Here is a 21,440-nt window from a genome sequence, read left to right on the forward strand (position 1 = left end):
GAATTGCAATTACATTTATATGAATAACATCTAACATTATTTTGCCTGCTGAATAAAGCATCTCTTGACATAAAAACTAGACCACGTGCAAGAATATTCATAAAAGTCTTGAAAAGAAATAACGAAATTACAACCCATCGTTACCAGTTAAAAATAATGACAAACTGTATACAAAGACCAAGCCTAGTCAAGAGATACGCAAGGTCAGATACATTTATTCTCTAAAATGTTACAAACCAAGAATTCATAAAGTCGATGTGCACTACAGATGATTCGCTTCAGCTCTTTTGAGCCTATTCTTCAGCCTTCTGGTAGAAGAAGAAAGAAATAACATATGAGTATATCAAGAAGAAAATACATATATTATGGAAAATCATTGCTAATCTGAATTACAAACAAAATTATAAGAAAAAGGAACTTCAATGATTTGAGATTTGATCCATATATGGCCACTATTTCCAAATTGTTTAAAATTGGTAATATCACTTTTTATCTATGTATTTTTAGGGACCCACAAATACTACTCACTAATTCACCAATCATTTCTATCTTTTTTTAATTTATAAACCGTTTATAAACAACTCCGAGACATGCTTTCGTTCATGTGTAAATCAGGCATTCAGCAGTTTGGCAAACCCTTGCCACAGAACCCCCAAGTCAAGAACAAAGTTTAGATATTAGTAATCAACTAATCATCAGTTAGTAACAAAATAAATGTTAAGCCTCTGATCTTGCATCCCATTCTCTGGAAACTAGACGGACTAGTTAAGCGGCTTAGACCTGGCCAATGAGGGCTCCGTATAATATGAGCCAGGCGATTTTGAATCCAAATTGGCCTATTTATCATCCTTACATTAGATAATTACAATTTATTTTGGCATTTGTCAGATGAAAGGCTAAAAGAGCCCTTTTCGAAATACAATGGCACAAAGATAGTAATATAAACTCTATCCCTAATTTATCAGTCAAACCTAAACTGTGAAGGTTTTTGGCTCTCTTTTGGAAGCTTTATTAATTGGAGCTATCCAAACTCCCATGAAGAAGACGGAAAACATTGTCATTGCTGTTAATAGTGAGACCTGATTTTCTGATTCATTGGCACACCCCATCTCGTTAATTGCTTGAACGAATAATGTGATCGACCATTTAAACCAAGAACGATTGAATTAAGATTAATTTACAACAAAGATGGCATACCTTTATCCATTGAATTCTGAGAAACATAATATTTGCGAAGCAGTTGCACAAGAAACTCATTTCTTTCCCTTACCCTAACTTATTGGGTACCAAACTATAAGAATTCAATACGCTCTATACGGATGGAGAGAGGACCAGCTCCTTTGTATTTATAGAATGTCAAAAATGCATTTCCTTTCCATACATTTATTCAGCCCTTGTTTGGTCCCCATTAAATTAAAATTCATCTCTCTCTCTCTCTTTCTTATTAACCACACATTCTTCAATAAAATAATATTACACGTAAATCTAAAAACTTTTCCTTCCTTTTCAACCACACATTCTTCAAAAAATTACTATTCCTTTCATTATAATTTAAAATAATGGGGCCCAAACAAGGGCTCAATACGATAAGAAGCTAAGAATACAATAGTGTCATATCAATTACAAATATATCTAATCTCTCAACTTCTTCAGTGGAATAGCAATTGAAATATCAAATGAAATCAGTAAAGATTGAGTTCTATTTGAAATTAATACCATCAAACTGACATAAGGTAATTTATAAGACAACATCAAAATCCTTCAAACAAAGGAATGTTGGTCTCTAACATATTGAATGAACATATGTGATGGAGATATGTTCTCAAGTCCTATTTCTGCATGCAAGCGCTATACTTGTAGAAGAATTGTAGAAGAAGGAAACGTGGGAGAGAAAGAAGACAGGAAGAGAAGATGGAAGAGAAAGTGAGAAGAGAGAGAGAAAGAGAGGGAAGAAAAGTAGAAGAAGAAAGGCAGAGAGAGAAAAGTTTATTCAATTCTATCAAGTTTGTCTATTTCAAACGATAGCCACTTTGTTCTGTCTAGTACAAAACATTAATGAACTCTAAACAAGGCTTTAGCTTAACCTATCTTAAGTAGGAAATAAAATTAGAGACAAGAAAATTCCTCACAATAAAATCTAACCTCTTTTCCAAAATTAAGCATTTGTTCTTGATAAGTCGTCAATGGAATATTTCTTTAAATCTCCAGCGTTCTCTCTCCAATAGAGAGAACTCAACTCCAATGAGAGAATATAATAGTATTTTCAAGATAGCAAAATTTCTCCATAGCAAATATTTACATTGAACTCGTATGGCAACCTAGCATATCCATCCAAAAGAAAGATCGCTCCTTGATAGATGTTACAGTCTATCTTGCAATGCCATAGTCGAGTTCTAACAATCGAGGAATGATTGAGATTCTTAAAGATATGATATTGAAGACTTGTCAATTTTAGATTACTTTTATTTCGGTTTATTGTTATTTTCTCTTTGACTCAGTTCGAGTTTTCTTTCCCTAGCTAGTTTTCTACTTATATTAGACTAAGTAAAACCATATATAAAGAGCGTCAATGCATTGCATTAGACAGATTTTGATATTGAATAGAACTGGCTTCTCTCTCTCTCTCTCCCTCTATCTCCATCTTTTCTTATTATCTTTTTCTCTTACTCTTTATTTGTTCACCACTTCTTCCTCTCATCTCTACTTCTTCCCTCTTATCTCTTTTTTTAAAGTTACATAGTTTGTTAGCACTTACTGCATCAACTATAAATATAAAGAAGCTGGTCCTCTCTCTACCTATCAAGTGACACACAATTCCATCAATACAATGCTCAATTCCTACTCTGAATTATCTTTTTTCGCTCCCTCTTCTTCTTTTTCTTCCTCCTTTTGCTGACTGATTTTCTTCTTTTCAGTTATTGTTGTGGTTAAATTGATTTTCCAAAAGAAATAACTTGCTCTAATACCAAATTGATGTAGGACGCAACAAACAAGAACAAGATTGAGAAAATGATGAAGAGAGAGGAAGGAGAAGAAAAAAAAAGAGATAATTTAGAGGAAAAATGTGTGCATTACAATTAATAGACCCTCTTTATATAGAGTCTAAGCAAACTAATTTGAGAAGGAAACAATGTAAATAAATCCTAATTTAGTCAAAATAGAAAATCTATCAAAGAATAATCTAATTCTAATATAAAATCTATAATAAATTAATATAAAATAACTAATTTTATTCCCCACCATCTTATCTCTAGGAATTCAATGGACAAAGGCATGTTTACTTTATTGCAAATTAATATGTGAAAAGTCATAAAGTTCTAAAAAAAAATTATTATTGATTATGTAAGGATTAACACTGACAAAACAAGCAATGTATACACCTAATTAAAATTAATTCCTTTCAATTTGTGGATACCTGACGGCGACTAACTCTAACTATATAATCTAGCAAGATTATGTGATTCATGTTGGAATTCCAAGATAATTTTATAGGTGCGAATTGGAAAAGTCTCCAATTGGTGTGATGACTAGTAACGACTCTTCAATTGCAAATGGTGCGAATCAAAGAGGCATGTTGTTTCCTAATATGTATAAAGTATGACTACTCAAAAAGGTCTACATTAAAAGTCATAATATGACTACTCAAAAAGGTCTACAATGAAAAGTCATAATCTTTAGATAAAGTATAATCTATACTATTAAAAATGAAATGGTGCAATCTGTTGAAGATTCCGGAAATTAGGAGCAGATTTGGTGGTCATTTGTCCCATAATTCATGGCTCTAAATAGTTCATTTCTTTATTTATATGATTGACATATATTTAAATTTGGAAGTAATCCCTAGAATAAAGGAATATGTATGTCTCATGACACTATAAATATTTGTACCTTGCTGGAATTAATAACAAGACAGAATTATTGTCCTCCTTCGTGGTTCTCTCATTTGTTTCTCTTCCAACTTTATGGTATAAAAGCTGAGGGCGATCTGAGGAGGTGAAATGGTCAAAACGGCCATGACAAGTACACGCAGAGAGGAGGAATCAAGAGTCTCAACAGGGACCTCTGATCCTATCTCTACAACTGTACCCACCGCTCTGAATCATGCTCCTATGGCTACAATCTCTGAAACTTCCACTCTCCAAATTACCATGACTCGACTAAATGGCAGAAACTTCCTCCAATGGTCTCGAGCTGCCCTAATGGTTATCCGTGGTCGAGGACGTCTGGGATATGTAACTGGAACCACAGTAAAACCAGCAGAAAATGACCCAACCTATGCAACTTGGGACGCTTGTGAATTCAATGGAAGAAGACATTAAAGAATCATATCTATATTATTCTACGGCGAAAGAACTGTGGGATGCTCTCACTGTTGCCTTCTCCGATCTGGAAAATTCTGCCCAACTCTTTGAACTCCGGAATAAGGCACGAAACTTACACCAAGGAGACCTTGATATTACACAATATTACAATACTCTGCAACGGCTATGGAGGGAAATTGATATGTATGTTCAAATCGACTGGGAAACACCAAGAGATGCCGAGAAATACAGAAAACGGGTGGGAAATGGGAGAATTTATGACTTCTTGGCTAGATTGGTACCGGAATTGGATGAAGTAAGGGGTAGACTACTAGGTGTGAAACCAATCCCAGCAATTGATGAAATTTTTGCAGAAGTCAGACGCGAGTCCAGCCAAAGACGCGTCATGCTTGGAGATTCCAAGCAACATCCCATGGAAAACTCAGCTCTCGCCTCTCGTGGTCCAGAACCGCCGCGAGTGACTAGGAAAAATAGTAGTTCATGGTGTGACCATTGCAAAAGGGCGAATCACTCTACCGATCGGTGTTGGGTCCTACACGGTCGACCACCAAACCGAAAGCAATGGATTCGTAATGATGGGAGACCAAATCCAGTCTACCGTGAAAAAAATCTGTCCCGTAATCCCACCGGGTTCTAGAGTACTACCGAACAGGCCCAAAAATTTATGAAAATGTCTCTTTATCTCTCACCAAGGCCCAGCTTGAACAACTTTATAAACTTATTACGCCTACGTCCAGTGGCCAGTCATCTTCGGGTTTATTGACTGAAAAAGGTAGTTTTATTTCAGCATTGACCGGCAGAAGTAATTATGAACATTAGGTTATAGACTCAGGGGCCACTGATCATATGACGGGATGTAAAAAATTATTTCATTCTTATTCACCATGTCCTGGACATTTTAAAATAATTTAAAATAAAAATTGCAGATGGGTCGCTCGCTGCAGTTGCTGGAATGGGAAGTATTAGACTGAGTACATATGTTGAATTAACATCTGTTTTACATGTTTCAAGTCTTGCTTGCAACCTTCTTTCTGTTAGCAGATTAACAAAGGATTTGAATTGTAGCGATAACTTTACTGAGTCATTGTGTATCTTTCAGGACTTGATTTCGGGGAAGAGGATTGGCAATGTTAAAGAGCGTGAGGGGCTATACTATTTTCTGGAAGACGCCTACTTGAATAAACAAGCTCAAACTGCAAGTTGTGAATCTATCCCTACAGAAGAAGAAATAATGCTATGGCATCGTCGTTTAGGTCATCCAAGTTTTTCATATCTTAAATGTTTATTTCCATCCTTGTTTCGCAATAAAAATAATTTTCAATGTGATATCTCTCAACTTGCCAAACATTCTCGTTCTTCATTCCCTTCCCATGATTATAAATCTTCATCTCCCTTTACTTTAATACATAGTAATCTATGGGGCCCTTCCCGGATTAAAATTGTTACTGAAAAACGTTGGTTCATAACATTTACAGATGATCATACGAGGGTATGTTGGGTCTACTTGTTAAAAGATAAGACCGAAACTACACAAATTTTTAAAAAAATTTACTCTATGATCCAAGCTCAATTTGATGCAAAAATAAAAATCTTTAGAACCGACAATGGAAGAGAATGCTTCAATCAAGCCTTAAGAGACTTCCTCACCAAAAAAGGAATCATTCACCAAAGCTCTTGTGTCATTACCCCACAGCAAAATGGAATAGCCAAAAGAAAAAATCGTCACCTCCTTGAAGCTGCTAGGGCACTTATGTTTACCAGTAGAGTTCCAAAACACTTTTAGGGGGATGCAATTCTTACTGCATGTTACCTTATAAACAGAATGCCTTCTCGAATACATAATTTTGCAACTCCTCTAACTGTTCTGTCAAAAGTATACCCACAAATTCGATCTATCTCATCAATACCCCTAAACGTATTTGGATGTACTGCCTTTACTCATATCCACGATCACGAACGTTCCAAGCTAGACCCTAAGGCTCGAAAATGTGTGTTCTTAGGCTACTCACCGACTCAGAAAAGGTTATATATGTTATTCCCCAGATACTCATAAATATTACATATCCATGGATGTCGCTTTCTTTGAATCTGTTCCTTTTTTTCCCCAAAATTCCCCTCAGGGGAAGGAACACAATACCTACGATGGGAATTTTTTGGAAACTTCACCACAGGCACCTATGCCACACATGGAAGAGAACTCTACCTCCATATCCGAACCATCATCTCCCACACTTCCCGATCCACAACATGTTGACCCTCCAGTACAGCCAAGTCCAATGACAGGGGGAGATAAACAATTTGCTGAAACACCAGAGCTACGTGTATATTCAAGGAGAAAAAGTTCAGAAATTGTAGAACATTTCACAGCCCAACAGCAAAGTCATGAGTCTAAACCGAATTCAAGTAGCTTCCTTAACACACATATTGATGATAATAATGATTTGGATGTTCCTATAGCACTCAGGAAGGGAGTTAGATCTTGTACAAAACACCCTATTTCAGACTTCATTGGATATAGTCATCTATCCAGCTCTGTTCAAACACTTGAAACGAACCTCTCATCGATCAAGACTCCAAAGTCTATTCACGAAGCCTTGGCAATCCCTGAATGGAGAAAAGCAGTCAAGGAAGAAATGGAAGCCTTGAATAAAAATAAAACGTGGCAAATTGTGGAAAAGCCTAAGGATAAGCCTACAGTTGGGTGCAAATGGGTGTTTTCAGTAAAATACAAGTCAGATGGTTCGGTAGAACGCTATAAAGCCAGGTTAGTAGCAAGGGGATATTCTCAGACTTATGGAATTGATTACCAAGAAACCTTTGCTCTAGTTGCGAAATTGAACACAATGAGAGTCCTTCTGTCTCTAACAGCTAATCTAGATTGGAAACTACAACAACTGGATGCAAAAAATGCCTTCCTGAATGCCAACCTGGAAGAAGAGGTATTTATGGATCTTCCCCCTGGATTTAATGAGGTTAAAACTGAAGGAAAAGTCTGTAAACTGGAGAAGTCCTTATATGGGTTGAAACAATCCCCATGAGCCTGGTTTGATAGGTTCATGAAAGTTGTATGTCAACAAGAATATAAACAAGCCCAATCTGATCACACCATGTTTTTCAAGCATTCAGGTGGAAAAATTACCATCCTAATAGTTTATGTGGATGATATAGTCTTGACAAGTGATCACCGTGAAGAAATGGAGAGATTGAAAAAGGCTCTTTCGACCAAGTTTGTGATAAAAGATTTAGGTCTCTTACGATACTTTCTAGGACTGAAGGTTGCTAGAAATAGGAGTGCTATCTCTATTTCACAAAGAAAGTACGTCTTGGGTCTCTTAAGAGAAACAGGCATGTTGGGAAGTAAGCCTGCCGATGTCCCTATAAATCCCAATCACAAATTGGGGGATTGCTTGGAAAGTACACCTGTTGGTAAGGGAAGATATCAACGTTTAGTAGGCAAACTTATTTACTTGTCACACACAAGGCCAGACATCGCTTTTGCAGTAGTGTTGTAAGCCAATTCATGCATGCTCCATTCAAAGAGCATATGGAGGTTGTTTATCAAATTTTGAGATATCTGAAAGGGACTCCTGGGTATGGACTTTTCTTCAGAAAGAATTCTGGAAGAACTATTGAAACTTTCACCGACGCTGATTGGGCTGGTACAGTAACAGACAGAAGATCTACAACCGGTTATTGTACCTTCGTGTGGGAAAATCTAGTCACTTGGAAAAGTAAAAAAAAACAGTTGTTGCCAGGAGCAGTGCTGAAACTGAATTCAGAGCTTTGGCATATGGAATCTGTGAAATAATGTGGTTAAAGATACTGTTAAGTGAATTTGGGATTAAAGAGAATACGCCTATGAAAGTTTATTGTGATAACAAGGCGGCCATTGCAATGTTACACAATCCTGTTCATCGTGACAGAACTAAACACGTAGATGTTGATAGACATTTCATCAAGGAGAAGATAGAAGATGAGACAATATGCATGGTATATGTACCTTCATCCGAGCAAGTTGCAGACTTATTAACGAAGGGCTTATTTAAACCCATGTTTGGAAAAATGGTGGACAAGCTGGCGTTATTTAACTTGTACCGGCCAGCTTGAGGGGGAGTGTTGAAGATTCGGAAATTAGGAGCAGATTTGGTGGTCAATTGTCCCATAATTCATGGCTCTAAATAGTTCATTTCTTTATTTATATGATTGACATATATTTAAATTTGGAAGTAATCCCTAGAATAAAGGAATATGTATGTCTCATGACACTATAAATATTTGTACCTTGCTGGAATTAATAACAATACAGAATTACTGTCCTCCTTCGTGGTTCTCTCATTTGTTTCTCTTCCAACTTTACAATCTAATGGTTAAAATTAATTTCGCTAATAAATGTGACCATTAGGAAGAGACACGTTAAAATCTACAAATAGAACCCTCCTAATTCCATTTTCTTTACTCCAAATCAATTCCAAATAATTGATTTCTAATTATTTCCTTTTCCAAACTATGTCAAAATAACTTCAAATTATTTTTGAATTTTTTTCAATATCTAGTATTCGATATCCTCCGTTCTAAAAGAGTACAGTCAAATGTTGGCTCACCCGGTAAAATTAATATTGTGTTATATAATTTTGAATATTAATTTGGAAGAAACTTTGTATCTTGAGAGACGGAACGTCCATTTGATTCTATTAATACCAGTGTAGGGGGCAAAATCTATCTCGTAGGAGATTCGCATTCACATACCTCACTTCATTCTATCTCCTTCGAATTTCTGCAATTTCTACGTCTGAGTAAGTCGTAGTTGGTCATTATTACGCACGTTCCATGGTATCAATAAGTCGTCACTCTATCCTTATTTGTATGCAAGTGTTTTTGTTTACGGAATATAATTCATGCACCAATTTATCCGACGGTTCATTTACACAACTTGGATTTAACTATGATTCCGAAATCATCCTACCAAAATCCACAAACCAAGTAGATTCAATAAATAAAATTTTCTTTTACTATTAACGAATACCCTTTATTCAAACAAAAGTTCTTAGATATGGATGTTAACATGGGTGTAGGAGAGTAAAATGACCCCATTGCACGAAGAAAAATTAGATAAAGTTGTTACTTAAAACGGTTTTCTAGACATGTGTTCAGAAAACAATTTGATCCCAATAGTTGCTTCCGAAAACCTTAAAAAGTGGGGGTCCATTCTATCTATCACTAAAAAGGAGAAGTTCTCTGATAGACCTCCTAGTTATTCATTCAAGTTTGTTATGCCATATTCCAGAGTGTTCCAATTCCAGTTAGTTATCGTGGGTAGTTTGGGAAATAGGGGGGACGTAGTAGTATAAATGTAATAGGAGAGGGAGCATAATGGTTATGCAAATATTGAGTAGTTTGTGAATCTTGTAGGAGAGTTCCAGGCCTCTCAAATGCCTTAGAGGATCTTTCATTTCTGTTCCATTTTATCAGTTCATTTACAGTTGTTGAACTTTCTGCCATTCAGTATATAATACAGTTCATCACACTCCAATTATGAAATCCTGTAGCAATATTTCCGTTAACTGGTCTGCTGTCTAACCAATCTTTGATTAGCAGCATTCACAGGAGTGAACACAGGGCAGCAGCAGCACGCCAGACTACAAGAACTCTAACAGCTACTTCCAGGTTCCGAACATTCTCATAACTGTCTCATTGATGAAAGAACTTCAAGCAAGCAGACCCACCAGTGGTCATGAACAGATGGTCCAGTACATTTCCATTCTTTTATGGTAACAAGGCACTTCTACATATTAAATTTTTTTTTCAAATATGCAAGACCAATAACAATTTATTGTTTGTTAATTTCTTCTGTAGTTTTAAAATCCGTGTACTCTTACTGATGTTGGATAAATTCATTAATACTAGTACACTGCTGCAAATTTGTTTTGCAGAGTTTCCTATCCACAATTATTTTGCATAAATTTGAAAAAAAATAAAACCTAGATAGGTGTTTTACTTCATATTTGTTATAAGTACGACTTCAGGCAATCCTACTGGAAGATGGTAGGGGTTATCATGAAGAATGCTCCCCCACTTCTTCACAATAGAATCTGTAGACAATAATAGTATGAACCAAGGGAGGGTAATGAACAACAAGAAAGAGGTTTCAGTTTGACATTCATAGCGCAACCTGAACTGTATGGTCAAAGACTCGAAAGGTATTTATCCTGCTAACTTGCTTAAATAGATAATATTGATTTATCAAAAATTAGAAGCTCCCATTTTGTTCGGAAGCTGATATAACAAGTAATGTCATCCCACTACAACCTACCTATCCATTATTGGAACAGGGACAAATATGGAGAAGTTAGTAGTATCCCTTGGCGCATCATGTGAGTGCAAGGAAGTATAAACAGCACTACCAAAATTTTAATTCATCACCATTATTTTAAATTTTTAATACATAAATGATCAATATATACCAGGTTATTATAGAGACAGAGACTCCAGAGTTAGCTAGATGCATTAGTGAATTAAATAAGTGATGATAAAGTAGCACGAATTTATGGAAATATATGTTTTGTGTAATATCCGGTCTCATTGAGGTGCTAAGATCTCGTGTAAGATCATCCAGATTTTTCTAAATTTTGATATGTCAGAAAGATTCTACAGTGTTTCTTCATATCTATATCAAAACTAAAACGTTCAACAAAAATGTCAGATCAAAGATGACACCAAAGAGAGAAAAACCAAAATAAGCCTATAATAAATTAAGTAATGAATGTATTAAAATACGTACCTTATCAGATTTATCATTGTCAGCTTTCTCTTGCTCCATCTTTTTTTTCATCTTCTCCGCCCTCTCACGCTCCATTTTCTTCATCGTCACCAAAACCATTACCAATATTGATTCCAAAGAAAGCTTTACAAAAAAATTAAAAAAGCAAAAACCAATATATATACAAGAAAACCTGAACATAGACTGTTTCTTTAGCACGCTCTTCTTCGCTGAGAACACGACCACTGCCATCGCTCGAGTGGCGAAGGCCCAAGGCCGATGACCGCCAGTTGCCTTCCGTCAAAAGACGCACTCCAATGCGGGAAACGACAGATCTCATCGCCCTACGTTCCTTTCCAATTGCAATGGTGTATTTAGTTTGATTCCTTAACAAACACAGCCCCATTGCCGTTTTAGAAACCTACATGTATGTCCTTGATTGGTGATCAAGTTTAAAATGTCCAGATTTGATCATTGAACTTACGTTAATATTTTCGATTAGTCACTGAATTTAAGTCCATATTTTAGATTGCTCAATAAAATTTAAAATATTGAGTTTTGACTACTGAATTTTGAAATATATTGTACCTTACTTACTAATGTAATTGTTGAACTTTGAAAAATATCGAACTTACATTGAGTAATGTACAACATTTTTTAAAGTTCAGTGAGTAATGTACAACATTTTTTAAAGCTCAGCGAATAATGTACAATATTTTTCAAAGTTTAGTGGCCAAAACTCGACATTTTAAATTTCAGTGAGCAATCAAAGACATGAACTTAAGTTTAGTGACCAAAACTTGACATTTTAAAATTTAGTAACCAATCAAAGACGTGAACCTACGTTCAGTGACCATTGGAATAATTAACTCCCTTTTTATGTATTTAATTTTCTGGGTTGGATCTTGGTTGTTGTACTAGGTGAAGATTCGCTCGTGCGCTCTGACTTGCTGACGCGTGAGGACTAATTCGAAATACCAAATGTGACACAAAATTTATTTATGAATCATGCGTACAATCTAATTTAACGATATTGGATGACAACTCATACTTGAAAATATCACATTCATCCATTTCAAAAATTGATTTTTAAATCAATGCTAGGATTTTGACAATACCAACATTGTCAAACATTATTGTCAAGTTTGATTGTACAAATAGTATAATTTTTTATTTTTACCTTGTGAGCTTAAGCTTAACTCAGATTAGCGAAAAATATCCCAGTAATACTCTTAATTCACTATATTGGGAGGGGGGAATTGCGGAAATTGTATGATGTTTGGCCACACTACAGCTTCATGCTCTTGTAAAAATCAGACTACCAATCAAAATCAGGTGGTGGATGTAGTTGCCAAACCAAATCAGGTTGCTGGGAATGGGCTGGTTAATGCCAAAACGGCTGGACAGCTTGCACTTAACAGGTTACCTCAAGCAGACGCAGGTGGACTGGACGTTGGGGACGGACAGGTTCAGGCTGGAATGGCTAGAGCAAGCCCAACATTGCACTAATTCTACCCAACAACAGCAGGAAGGGCTCAATGATGATCTTCAAGGGCAAAATGAGGTCCTAGATGAAACTCCTTTCACTTAAATTATACACAAGAAAAGGGGGATGAATCAAGGGAAGAGAAGTGGGAGAATTACTCCAATTCCGGTGCTTGACAACGTAGACAATAAGTTCACTAAGGTAGGGGCAGGTTGTTCTTCTAATTCAAATGGAACAACATCTATGGCGTCTAGCAATGAAAAGTCGAAAAGGGAGCTTGAGGAGCAAAGAAAGGTGATTGTCGCAAAGGAGAAGAAGAAGGGAATTACCCTTGCCTCATTATCATGAAGATTGGCTTTTGGAACATAAGGGGATTGAACCGTCCCCTCAAACAAAATGGGGTTCAACACTTGATGAGAACGCATAATATTGACGTAATGGGAATTTTAGAGACAAAACTTGGGCCTACTAAGCTACAAAGGATGTTGAGGAATAAGTTTTTGGGACACTTGCAAGTGAATAACTTCACCATCCATCATCCCGGTAGGATTTTGATATTATGGGATCCATTTAAGGTGACGGTGTTGGAGCTAACCGCACAAGCCATACATATTATTACATGCAAGGTAACTTCCATATCTTTTCAGGTTAGTTTTGTATATGATTTCCATATTATTGTTGCTCGCATGTCTCTTTGGAATAATATCATAGAGCTTGGGGCAAATTGCTATTTACCATGGTTGATGATGGATGATTTTAATAAGTTTGATGAAAAGTGTAATGGAGCGGATGTTACACCATATGAAATTAGAGACTTCGAGGATTGTTGTCTTAATGTTGGGCTTACGGATATGAGGTCTATTGGATGTTTCTACACGTGGACCAATAATAAAACTTGGAGTACAATTGATAGACCCATGATTAATGATGTGCGGATGCAATCAGGAATTCATAGCATTGCTGAATTTCTGCCTTCGGGATGTCTCTCGGACCACTCTCCATGTATTGTCACTTTTGCAACAAGATGATAGCAAAGGAAAACCTTTTAAGCTTTTCAACATGTGGGTGGATCATGATGATTTTCTAGACCTTGTTCAAGATTGTTGGTACAAAGATATAGTGGGAACGAAGCAATTTACTCTTTACAAAAGTTACAAAATATTAAAGGGGCACTAAGGAGGCTCAATGATAAGCACTTCTCACATATCTCCTCTGGGGCTGAAATCGCATCTAGAATTTTGAAAGAGGCGCAAGTGGAATTGCATGGTAACCCTATAAATGCTCATCTTCAATATGAAGTGGCTAGTTGAGGAAAGAGGCCATGATTCTTCGTGAAGCGGAAAGACGTTTTTACTACCAAAAAACTAAGTGTACTTACCAAAAAAATAGTGATAAGTGCACTAAGTTTTTCCATTGGGTGGTTAAGAGAAATAACAAGAGGAACTATATTGCTACCATGTTGAAAAGGGATGGGACCTATACTTCCTCTCATAAGGAAGTGGTGGATGAATTCATGTGTTTCTATATGGACTTTTGGGAAAAATTTGTCTTGTTCAACCTATTGAGGCCGACGTTGTAAAGAATGGTCCCGTGCTAAAGGAAGAGCATGCTTTGTCACTTGTTTGTGAAATTTCAGATCAAGAGATTAAAGAAGCTTTGTTTAGTATTGGGGATGATAAAACACCAGGCCAAGATGGATATACATCTTGTTTCTTTTAAAAAGCTTGGTGCATTGTTCGATGTGAGTTTAAGAAGGGAGGAAGAGTTGAGTTTTTCAACTCTTCCTCCCTTCTTAAACAAACAAATCATACGGTGATTGCTTTGATTCCTAAGACAAATTACTCATCCTCCATTGGAGACTATAGGCCAATTACATGTTGTAATGTATTCTACAAAGTCATTACTAAGATTCTCGCTTCTAGATTGGGACCCATACTTGGATCCATTGTTGATCAAACACAAGCAGCTTTTGTGGAGGGAAGAAGTATGATTGAAAACCTTCATCCTGTACAAGAGCTTTTGAAACAATATAATCGGAAAAGAGTTTCCCCAAGATGCCTTTTCAAAATTGATCTAAGGAAAGCATATGATTCTGTGAATTGGAATTTTCTCAAATGTGTACTTGAAGGTTTGGACTTTCCAACTAAGTTTATTGGTTGGATTATGAAATGCATTTCTACTCCTACTTACTCTATTGCACTCAATGGTAGTCTACATGACCTCTTCAAGGGTAGAAAATGGCTTAGACAAGGTGACTTTCTATCTACATTCTTGTTTGTGCTTTGTCTTGAATATTTTTCAAGAATCTTGAAAGGCGATCACTTGTTCAAGGCTTTAAAACTATAATATTTAGTGGCTTCTCGGATGAATTATGGTCTGAATTATTGCATTTCATGTTGAATAGGTAAAATTCAATGATGATACAAGAAATTGAAGGAAATAAGCAAAAGTTGACAAAATTGGATAAAATGGCTAAGTTGTGAGAGATCCAAAGTTCGGGAACTAAAGTGCAAATACTCAAAAGTTGTCTCGGACCTTACGATGAAGATTCAAGAGTGCTCGAAGTCAATTGAATAAAAAATAACATCAAAGGAATGAAATATAATCAAAGTATGATCACACATCAAGTTCCAAACGAAAAAATGTATGCATCATTTTCAGACCCATTTTTGACATAGCAAATGATCTAATTTGAAAATGGTATCTGAAACAAAATTGTAGCCTTTTGAGTTATCTTTCCAGCACATCTAGAATCACCTCAATCGAATAATAGGAGAAAAAGTTATGATAAAAAGATTGAATATTGTGTAGTACGATTGAACTGACGACAGTGCCCAGGCGCTATCCCGTAGTGCTCAAGCGCTATGTTTCTGATTTTTTCCCAAAAGTCAACGGTTAGGCGCCCAATCGCAGTGCCTAGGTGCCACCCTGCCGTCAAATAGGGTTTTCAAGTAAAATTCATCTTTTTAAAAGTCCAACTCAACTAAAACTCTTCCAAAACTTGAAGAAGACATAAATACAACCTGACAAAAGAGGAATTCAAAGGGGGATTCACACATTGGGAGCCTCTATTATTCATAAAAACACCTAATAAACATTGGAGAAAAGGGAGATAATTCAAGGGAACAAAAGATCAAGGGATTGAATCTACTCATTAGGAAGAAGAACACACTTGGAAATTAAAGAGAAGAATTCAAGAAGAAAAACAACAAGTAATTCGAGGGTTGAAACAAAATTTGGAAGAGGAAGAAGATCTTGGTGCAAGATTGGTTTCTTATTCTATATTCTCATTCAAAACCAGGTGATGTCTTCAATAATAACTTCTTGTTTTTCTTTCAATATTATGAGTAGTTAAATTTAATTTCAGGGCAAACAATATAACCTATTTGGGACCATTTATTTCTTTTATTTGAGATTCTTGTTCGTGATGATCATATGTGTGGATTTTAATCATGTTCTCAATACTTTGAATTTTCTGGCCAATTATTCAATAATTTCGTGAACAATAATTGCGTAGAGAGGCGGATTCTTGTTTAGACCACATATTAAAATTCGGTAAATAATATAACATGCAAAGATACCTATATTAATTGCTGGAGTCATAAATGTATTCTCAGAATTATTAGTGCGTTTAACTAAGTTTGATTCGTGATAAGTGTCTTTTTGAACACTTATTGGGCACTTAATTTGATATAATTATTGATGAAAAGAATGAAATTCTACTCATAATTAAGTAATATTTGCTTTTGTAGGTAAAAATCACTCAAAGGAAAGAGAACAAGGCAAAATGAGGAAAAAAGACTAAAATTGTACAAAATTGTGAAGTTGGAGACCAAGGCAAACAAGTCAAAAAGTGGAGAATTTGGGATGCAATTTATGGAGGGCAAAATCGAAATGAAAGTCAAAACTCCGAGGACCAAATTGTACAAAATCAAAGTTGAGGGACCTGACGTGCAATTATTGAGGGACTTAGCTGCAAATTCGCCAAAAACCCATTTCTTGACCTTTTGGACAGAAACCCAGGTGCCCATATTTTTGAACTTCAGGGACCAAGGCTGCAATTTTCCTAGGTTTTAATATAAAAACCAGCAGCTGAGTTTTCATTCTGCAGTCTTCATTCTATCTTCTGCCTGGGACGATTCTACTTCTTTTTCTTTCTTTCATTTACTTTTCTTTTCTTTTCTTTTCATTTTCTTTTCCTTTTTTTTCTTGGTTATTTTGGAGATACAACATAGAGCAACAAGGAGATTACATCAAAGATTTGACAAAGCATTTCGAGAAAATCATAGCCAATCTACAAAAAGGGGTTTTATCTATATCTTTGTATTTTCTCCATTATTTAGCCATATTTGTAATACATTGGATGAATATTCTCCTTGATTATCATTTATTTAACACGAGCTAAGTATTTTGTTGGGATTTATGATAGTAGCTTGACCTAGGTTTAATTGATTTTCAATATTTGCTATTTGATATTAAATTGCCCATTTCGATGTGTTTCTATTATTGTAATTATTGCATTTTCATTTATGTGGCCAATGAATGAATATATTTCGTGAAGTGTACATAGTTCGAGAGAAGATTGTGCATTTTAGACCAAATGGTAGAAACTCTAGGGTTGTGTAGAGGATAGATATATACATTTAGCCCTAGGTAACCCAATGAGCTATTCTCATAACAATTTAATGCGGTTGTTTGGTAATAATCGACATAGAGATATAGTAGGTTAAACCAATTAATTAGGGTTAATTTCATTCGAGAAAGGTAATTAGCTAAAATTGGAAAATCGATTCTAACATCGTAAATGAGTAATTCGTTAATTGGCATGTGGAGAAATTAATTAGGCGACGGTTAAGCGAAACCACGAATCCCAACCATGTTTTCCTCCAAAATTCTCATATTTTCTTAGTTTGTATTTTTTTCCTTATTTTCTAAAATCAACTCTTTATTGTGTGTTTGTTTATTTTCATTATTAGAATTAAATTGATTAAAGTTGTGTGATTATAAGTAAACATTTCTCGGGGGATTGACAACCCAGATTTCAAAGGTCCACTTTATTACTTGAACGCGACCCGTGCACTTGCGGTGGAGGATTTTAGCAAACAATTCACATAGAGGTATATAATTGAAGTAGTTAAATAGGTTCAATGAGAACTCGATGAGGGTAAATTGAATGCAATAGAATAATTCGACTGAACACTACTTTAGATTTTATGAATCTCAACATTATAAGTAAAGGTGACCAATAGATGAAGTTGTTTCGTCCTAACATCCATTTATTATTTGAATTCCAAATCACTAAAATAAGTAAAGTTCCATCATTGAGTGACAGAAAGAGGTAAAGTTTTTGGAACAATAATCGGTCTCTTTATTACATTAGCTAAAACTGGGCCTAACCCTTGGGGATGTGGTAGTACCTCTAAAACCCGTTGTCGAACTTGATTAGTCGCCCTTGAGTTGCGTCGAGATCATTAGACCTTTGGAAGGACTGGTCGACGAAATATTAACCGAAGACTGAACCTTGATATACCCCAGGACAATATATTTTTGTTACAAGAACGTGAGAATGAACTAATGCCCCGTAATAATAGTTGGTTGTATTCGCCAATTTTCGCAACAATAGCTTGGTCCACAGTAGGATTAACTGCATTTTTGAACGAATGGGGCACGCTTTGGAAGAAGCGATCTGATGTTTGGATTTTTCCATTCTCATTTTAATTAGTTAGATCAAAAATTATAATCGATCATCATTTTTGTTTATTTCCATCAAATAGTGGTTAAAGAAAATTGAATTAAGTGCTAAATTATAGTCCTCGTGGGATCAACAACCTGGACTCTTATGTTCACTTTACTACTTCTTACAATCCGCACACTTGCGAGATAAAATTGACAACAGCGATAAGAAGAATAGTGATTTCAATTATCACCCTAAATGTGGCCAGCTAAAGATCACACATCTAGCTTTTGCCGATGACTTGATGCTCTTTGCTAGGGGTGATTTTATGTCCGTTAGAATTTTGATGAATTGTCTTGCTTAGTTCAAAGATGTGTTGGGACTTAGAATGAATGTTAGCAAATCTAGCATGTTTACAGCGAGTATTCATGGCCAAGATTTAGAGGATATTGAGGCATTGACCAACATTCCTAAAGGTTCACTGCCGTTTCGATATTTGGGAATTCCACTTGCCACTGGGAAATTAAAAATCAGCTCATATGATGTGTTTTTTTGATAAATTGTCGAATTACATTTGTGCATGAACTAAATCTTTACTCTCTTATGCAGGTAGGATAGAACTTGTTAGAGCTGTACTACAAGGTGTGGAGTATTTTTGGCTCTCTATACTCCCCATCCCATCTACGATAGCCTCAAGGATTGTTAAACTTTGTCGTAATTTTCTTTGGGGTACTAAAAAATCGTTGGTTGCCAGGATTACTATTTGCTTACCGAAGGAGGAGGGCGGGCTTGGTTTTAAAGATATCAAAAGTTGGGATTCAGTTCTTCTAGCCAAAGTCCTTCGGAATATTCATGCTAAGAAGGACACTTTATAGGTTAAATGGGTTACCCAAGTATACTTTCAAGGGAGGGATTTTTTGGAGCACATCGTAAGAAAAAATGACTCCCTGTTGCTCAAAAGATTGCTGGAAATCAGAGATAGCATTACTAGAATTTTTGGAACTGCCACGTTGTCCAGCTGGAGTAAAGCTGGCCAATTTTGCGTCCGGGACACCTATGAGCATTTTCGGTCGAAGGGAGACAAGAAGGTATGGACAAGGGAGGTTTGGAGATCTTTCATTACTCCAAAACATCAATTTTCGTATCTCAACATTGATAAGAATTGTGTTTTTTGTGGGACGCACTTGGAAACGGGACAACATGTATTTTTCCAATGCTCTTTCACCTCTAGCATATGGATGAAGACCAAATCTTGGATAGGGATTAGAAGATCGATGACTACCATTTCAAGTGCTTTGAAGTAGATCAAGAAAGAGGCTCGATGAACATCTTGGCAAAGTAAATCCAAAAGAATTGCACTTGCGAGCACTGCTTACCATATTTGGATGGCACGGAATAGGAAGATTTTTTAGGGACTAAGTCCGCATGTGTATAGTATTGTTAGACGAATTAAAACACGTGTGTACAAGGTTATATTTGCTTTGTCCCCACATGTTTTGATTCATTTTGAGTCTTTAGCTCTGGGACCTTAGTGCCTATCATTTGTATATTGTTTTCCTTTTTGTTAGCTTGAAGTAGTTGTACTTCACTTGGTTCTTGACTGCTTAGGTATACTTAGTATACTTGTATTTGTACTTGATCTTTGATTGTCCGAATATGTTCGGTATACTTGTAAATAGGTTTTGATATATGAAATTTTACATTTAACGATCAAAAAAGAATAAGAATGAGAAAAATAGCCGTTACGGGGACCCACACAAGAGAGGAAGTCAAATATGGTGACTTGATATGATGGATAACGGTCATATTTTTCATTTTTGTGAGTAAAAAATGGAAACTAAATGGGGCCTAAATCAGTTGTCTTACTTGGACGTCCTTCATTTATACTAGCTCTTGTTAATAAATTGTAAGACGTCATATATATAGTGCATTTTAAGTTTCTGTTTGGTAAAAAATTTAATCAAAGTCAAATTCAATAATTGATTTTAACCATACGTTTCATGAGATTCACAACTTTTCAACCACGCATTTCATCAACTTTTATAAAACTGCTAAAAATTTGATTTTAATCCCTATCAAATAAGAGCTAAGTGGCATCAAAATGTTGTTTTATTAATTGCTAAAAGAACTAAAATAATGAAGTGTTAACATTTAGAAAATGAGACTCAAAAGAGACGACAAATGACAATGGCGAATATGAGCTCCCGTAAAAGGAGGATCGTAGTAAAGTTAGTGTCCACAGGCAATAATTTTGTCGGGTAAAAATACTTGTACAGTCCAGCTCAAACTGTACATGTGAGGGGGCCTAATGCCGAGGTTGGGGCCCTCTCATGTGAAGGAGCTATAAGTCTTGCAGGACACAATCCTTATAATTTTGTGTGACCTTAGATGGTTAGGTGGCACTGTGGCAACAATCACTAATAGTTGAGGGGGCCTAATGCCGAGGTTGGGGCCCTCTCACGTGAAAGGAGCTGTAAGTCTTGCTGTATACAATCCTTGTAATTTTGTTTGACCTTAGACGTTTAGGTGGCAACAATCACTAATAGATGAAGACATATAAGCTCGGCAAAAGCCCAGATCATACCTTGATTGGTCTACAACACAATTTGACTTGCCTCCGTAACCTGTGTGTTTCACTTGACATTCTACTCACATGGCCTTAAACTAAGGCACGTCAATTCAGGTCGTAATTCAGAGCGATCCAATGTAATTAACAGCTCTTACTACTTAAAAATACACAGACAAAATCACATAAAAATCCAAACTTCATAGGGGTGGACACAGTCCAATTCGGTTCTGTTCGATTCGATCGGATTCGAGAATCAAATTGAACTAATAATTACCGGTATCTTATAAATGAAATCGATGGATCCAACTTTAATTATGGAATAGAATCTTCTGTTGGGGTCCAATTTGTTCGATTTCGTACCATAATTAAAATTTTCAATATTATCGTAATTCCAACAATTATTTATATTTTCCTAATGTTTGAAACAACACAACCACCTAACAAACAATATATTCTCTACAAGATAAGAAACACAGTCCAAATTTATAGACATAAATAAAAAGTTGTCAAATAAAATTCATTCACTAATATATACTAATGTACAAAATATTAACAGTGAAACGTGTGCAAATTTTCTTTTAGGGAAAAAAATTTGACATGTTTAATTCAAAAATAAGAAACAAAAAATTTAG

At 35.7% G+C, this 21,440-nt stretch overlaps 1 protein-coding gene across 1 annotated transcript; it reads right to left on the bottom strand.

The window, feature by feature from the left end:
* Nucleotides 1-14: 14 nt before the first annotated feature.
* On the bottom strand, nucleotides 15-11,516 carry LOC111380345. The gene is made up of 3 exons (XM_023003874.1): nucleotides 11,273-11,516; nucleotides 11,101-11,178; nucleotides 15-308 (listed from the first exon to the last, which is right to left on the bottom strand). The coding sequence occupies exons 1-3, from the start codon at nucleotides 11,483-11,485 to the stop codon at nucleotides 294-296; spliced, it is 306 nt and encodes a 101-aa protein (XP_022859642.1). The 5' UTR covers nucleotides 11,486-11,516; the 3' UTR covers nucleotides 15-293.
* Between the last annotated feature and the right edge of the window lie 9,924 nt (nucleotides 11,517-21,440).

The sequence above is a fragment of the Olea europaea genome, unplaced genomic scaffold (assembly GCF_002742605.1).
Source record: "Olea europaea var. sylvestris unplaced genomic scaffold, O_europaea_v1 scaffold2129, whole genome shotgun sequence".
Taxonomy (NCBI): Eukaryota; Viridiplantae; Streptophyta; class Magnoliopsida; order Lamiales; family Oleaceae; genus Olea; species Olea europaea.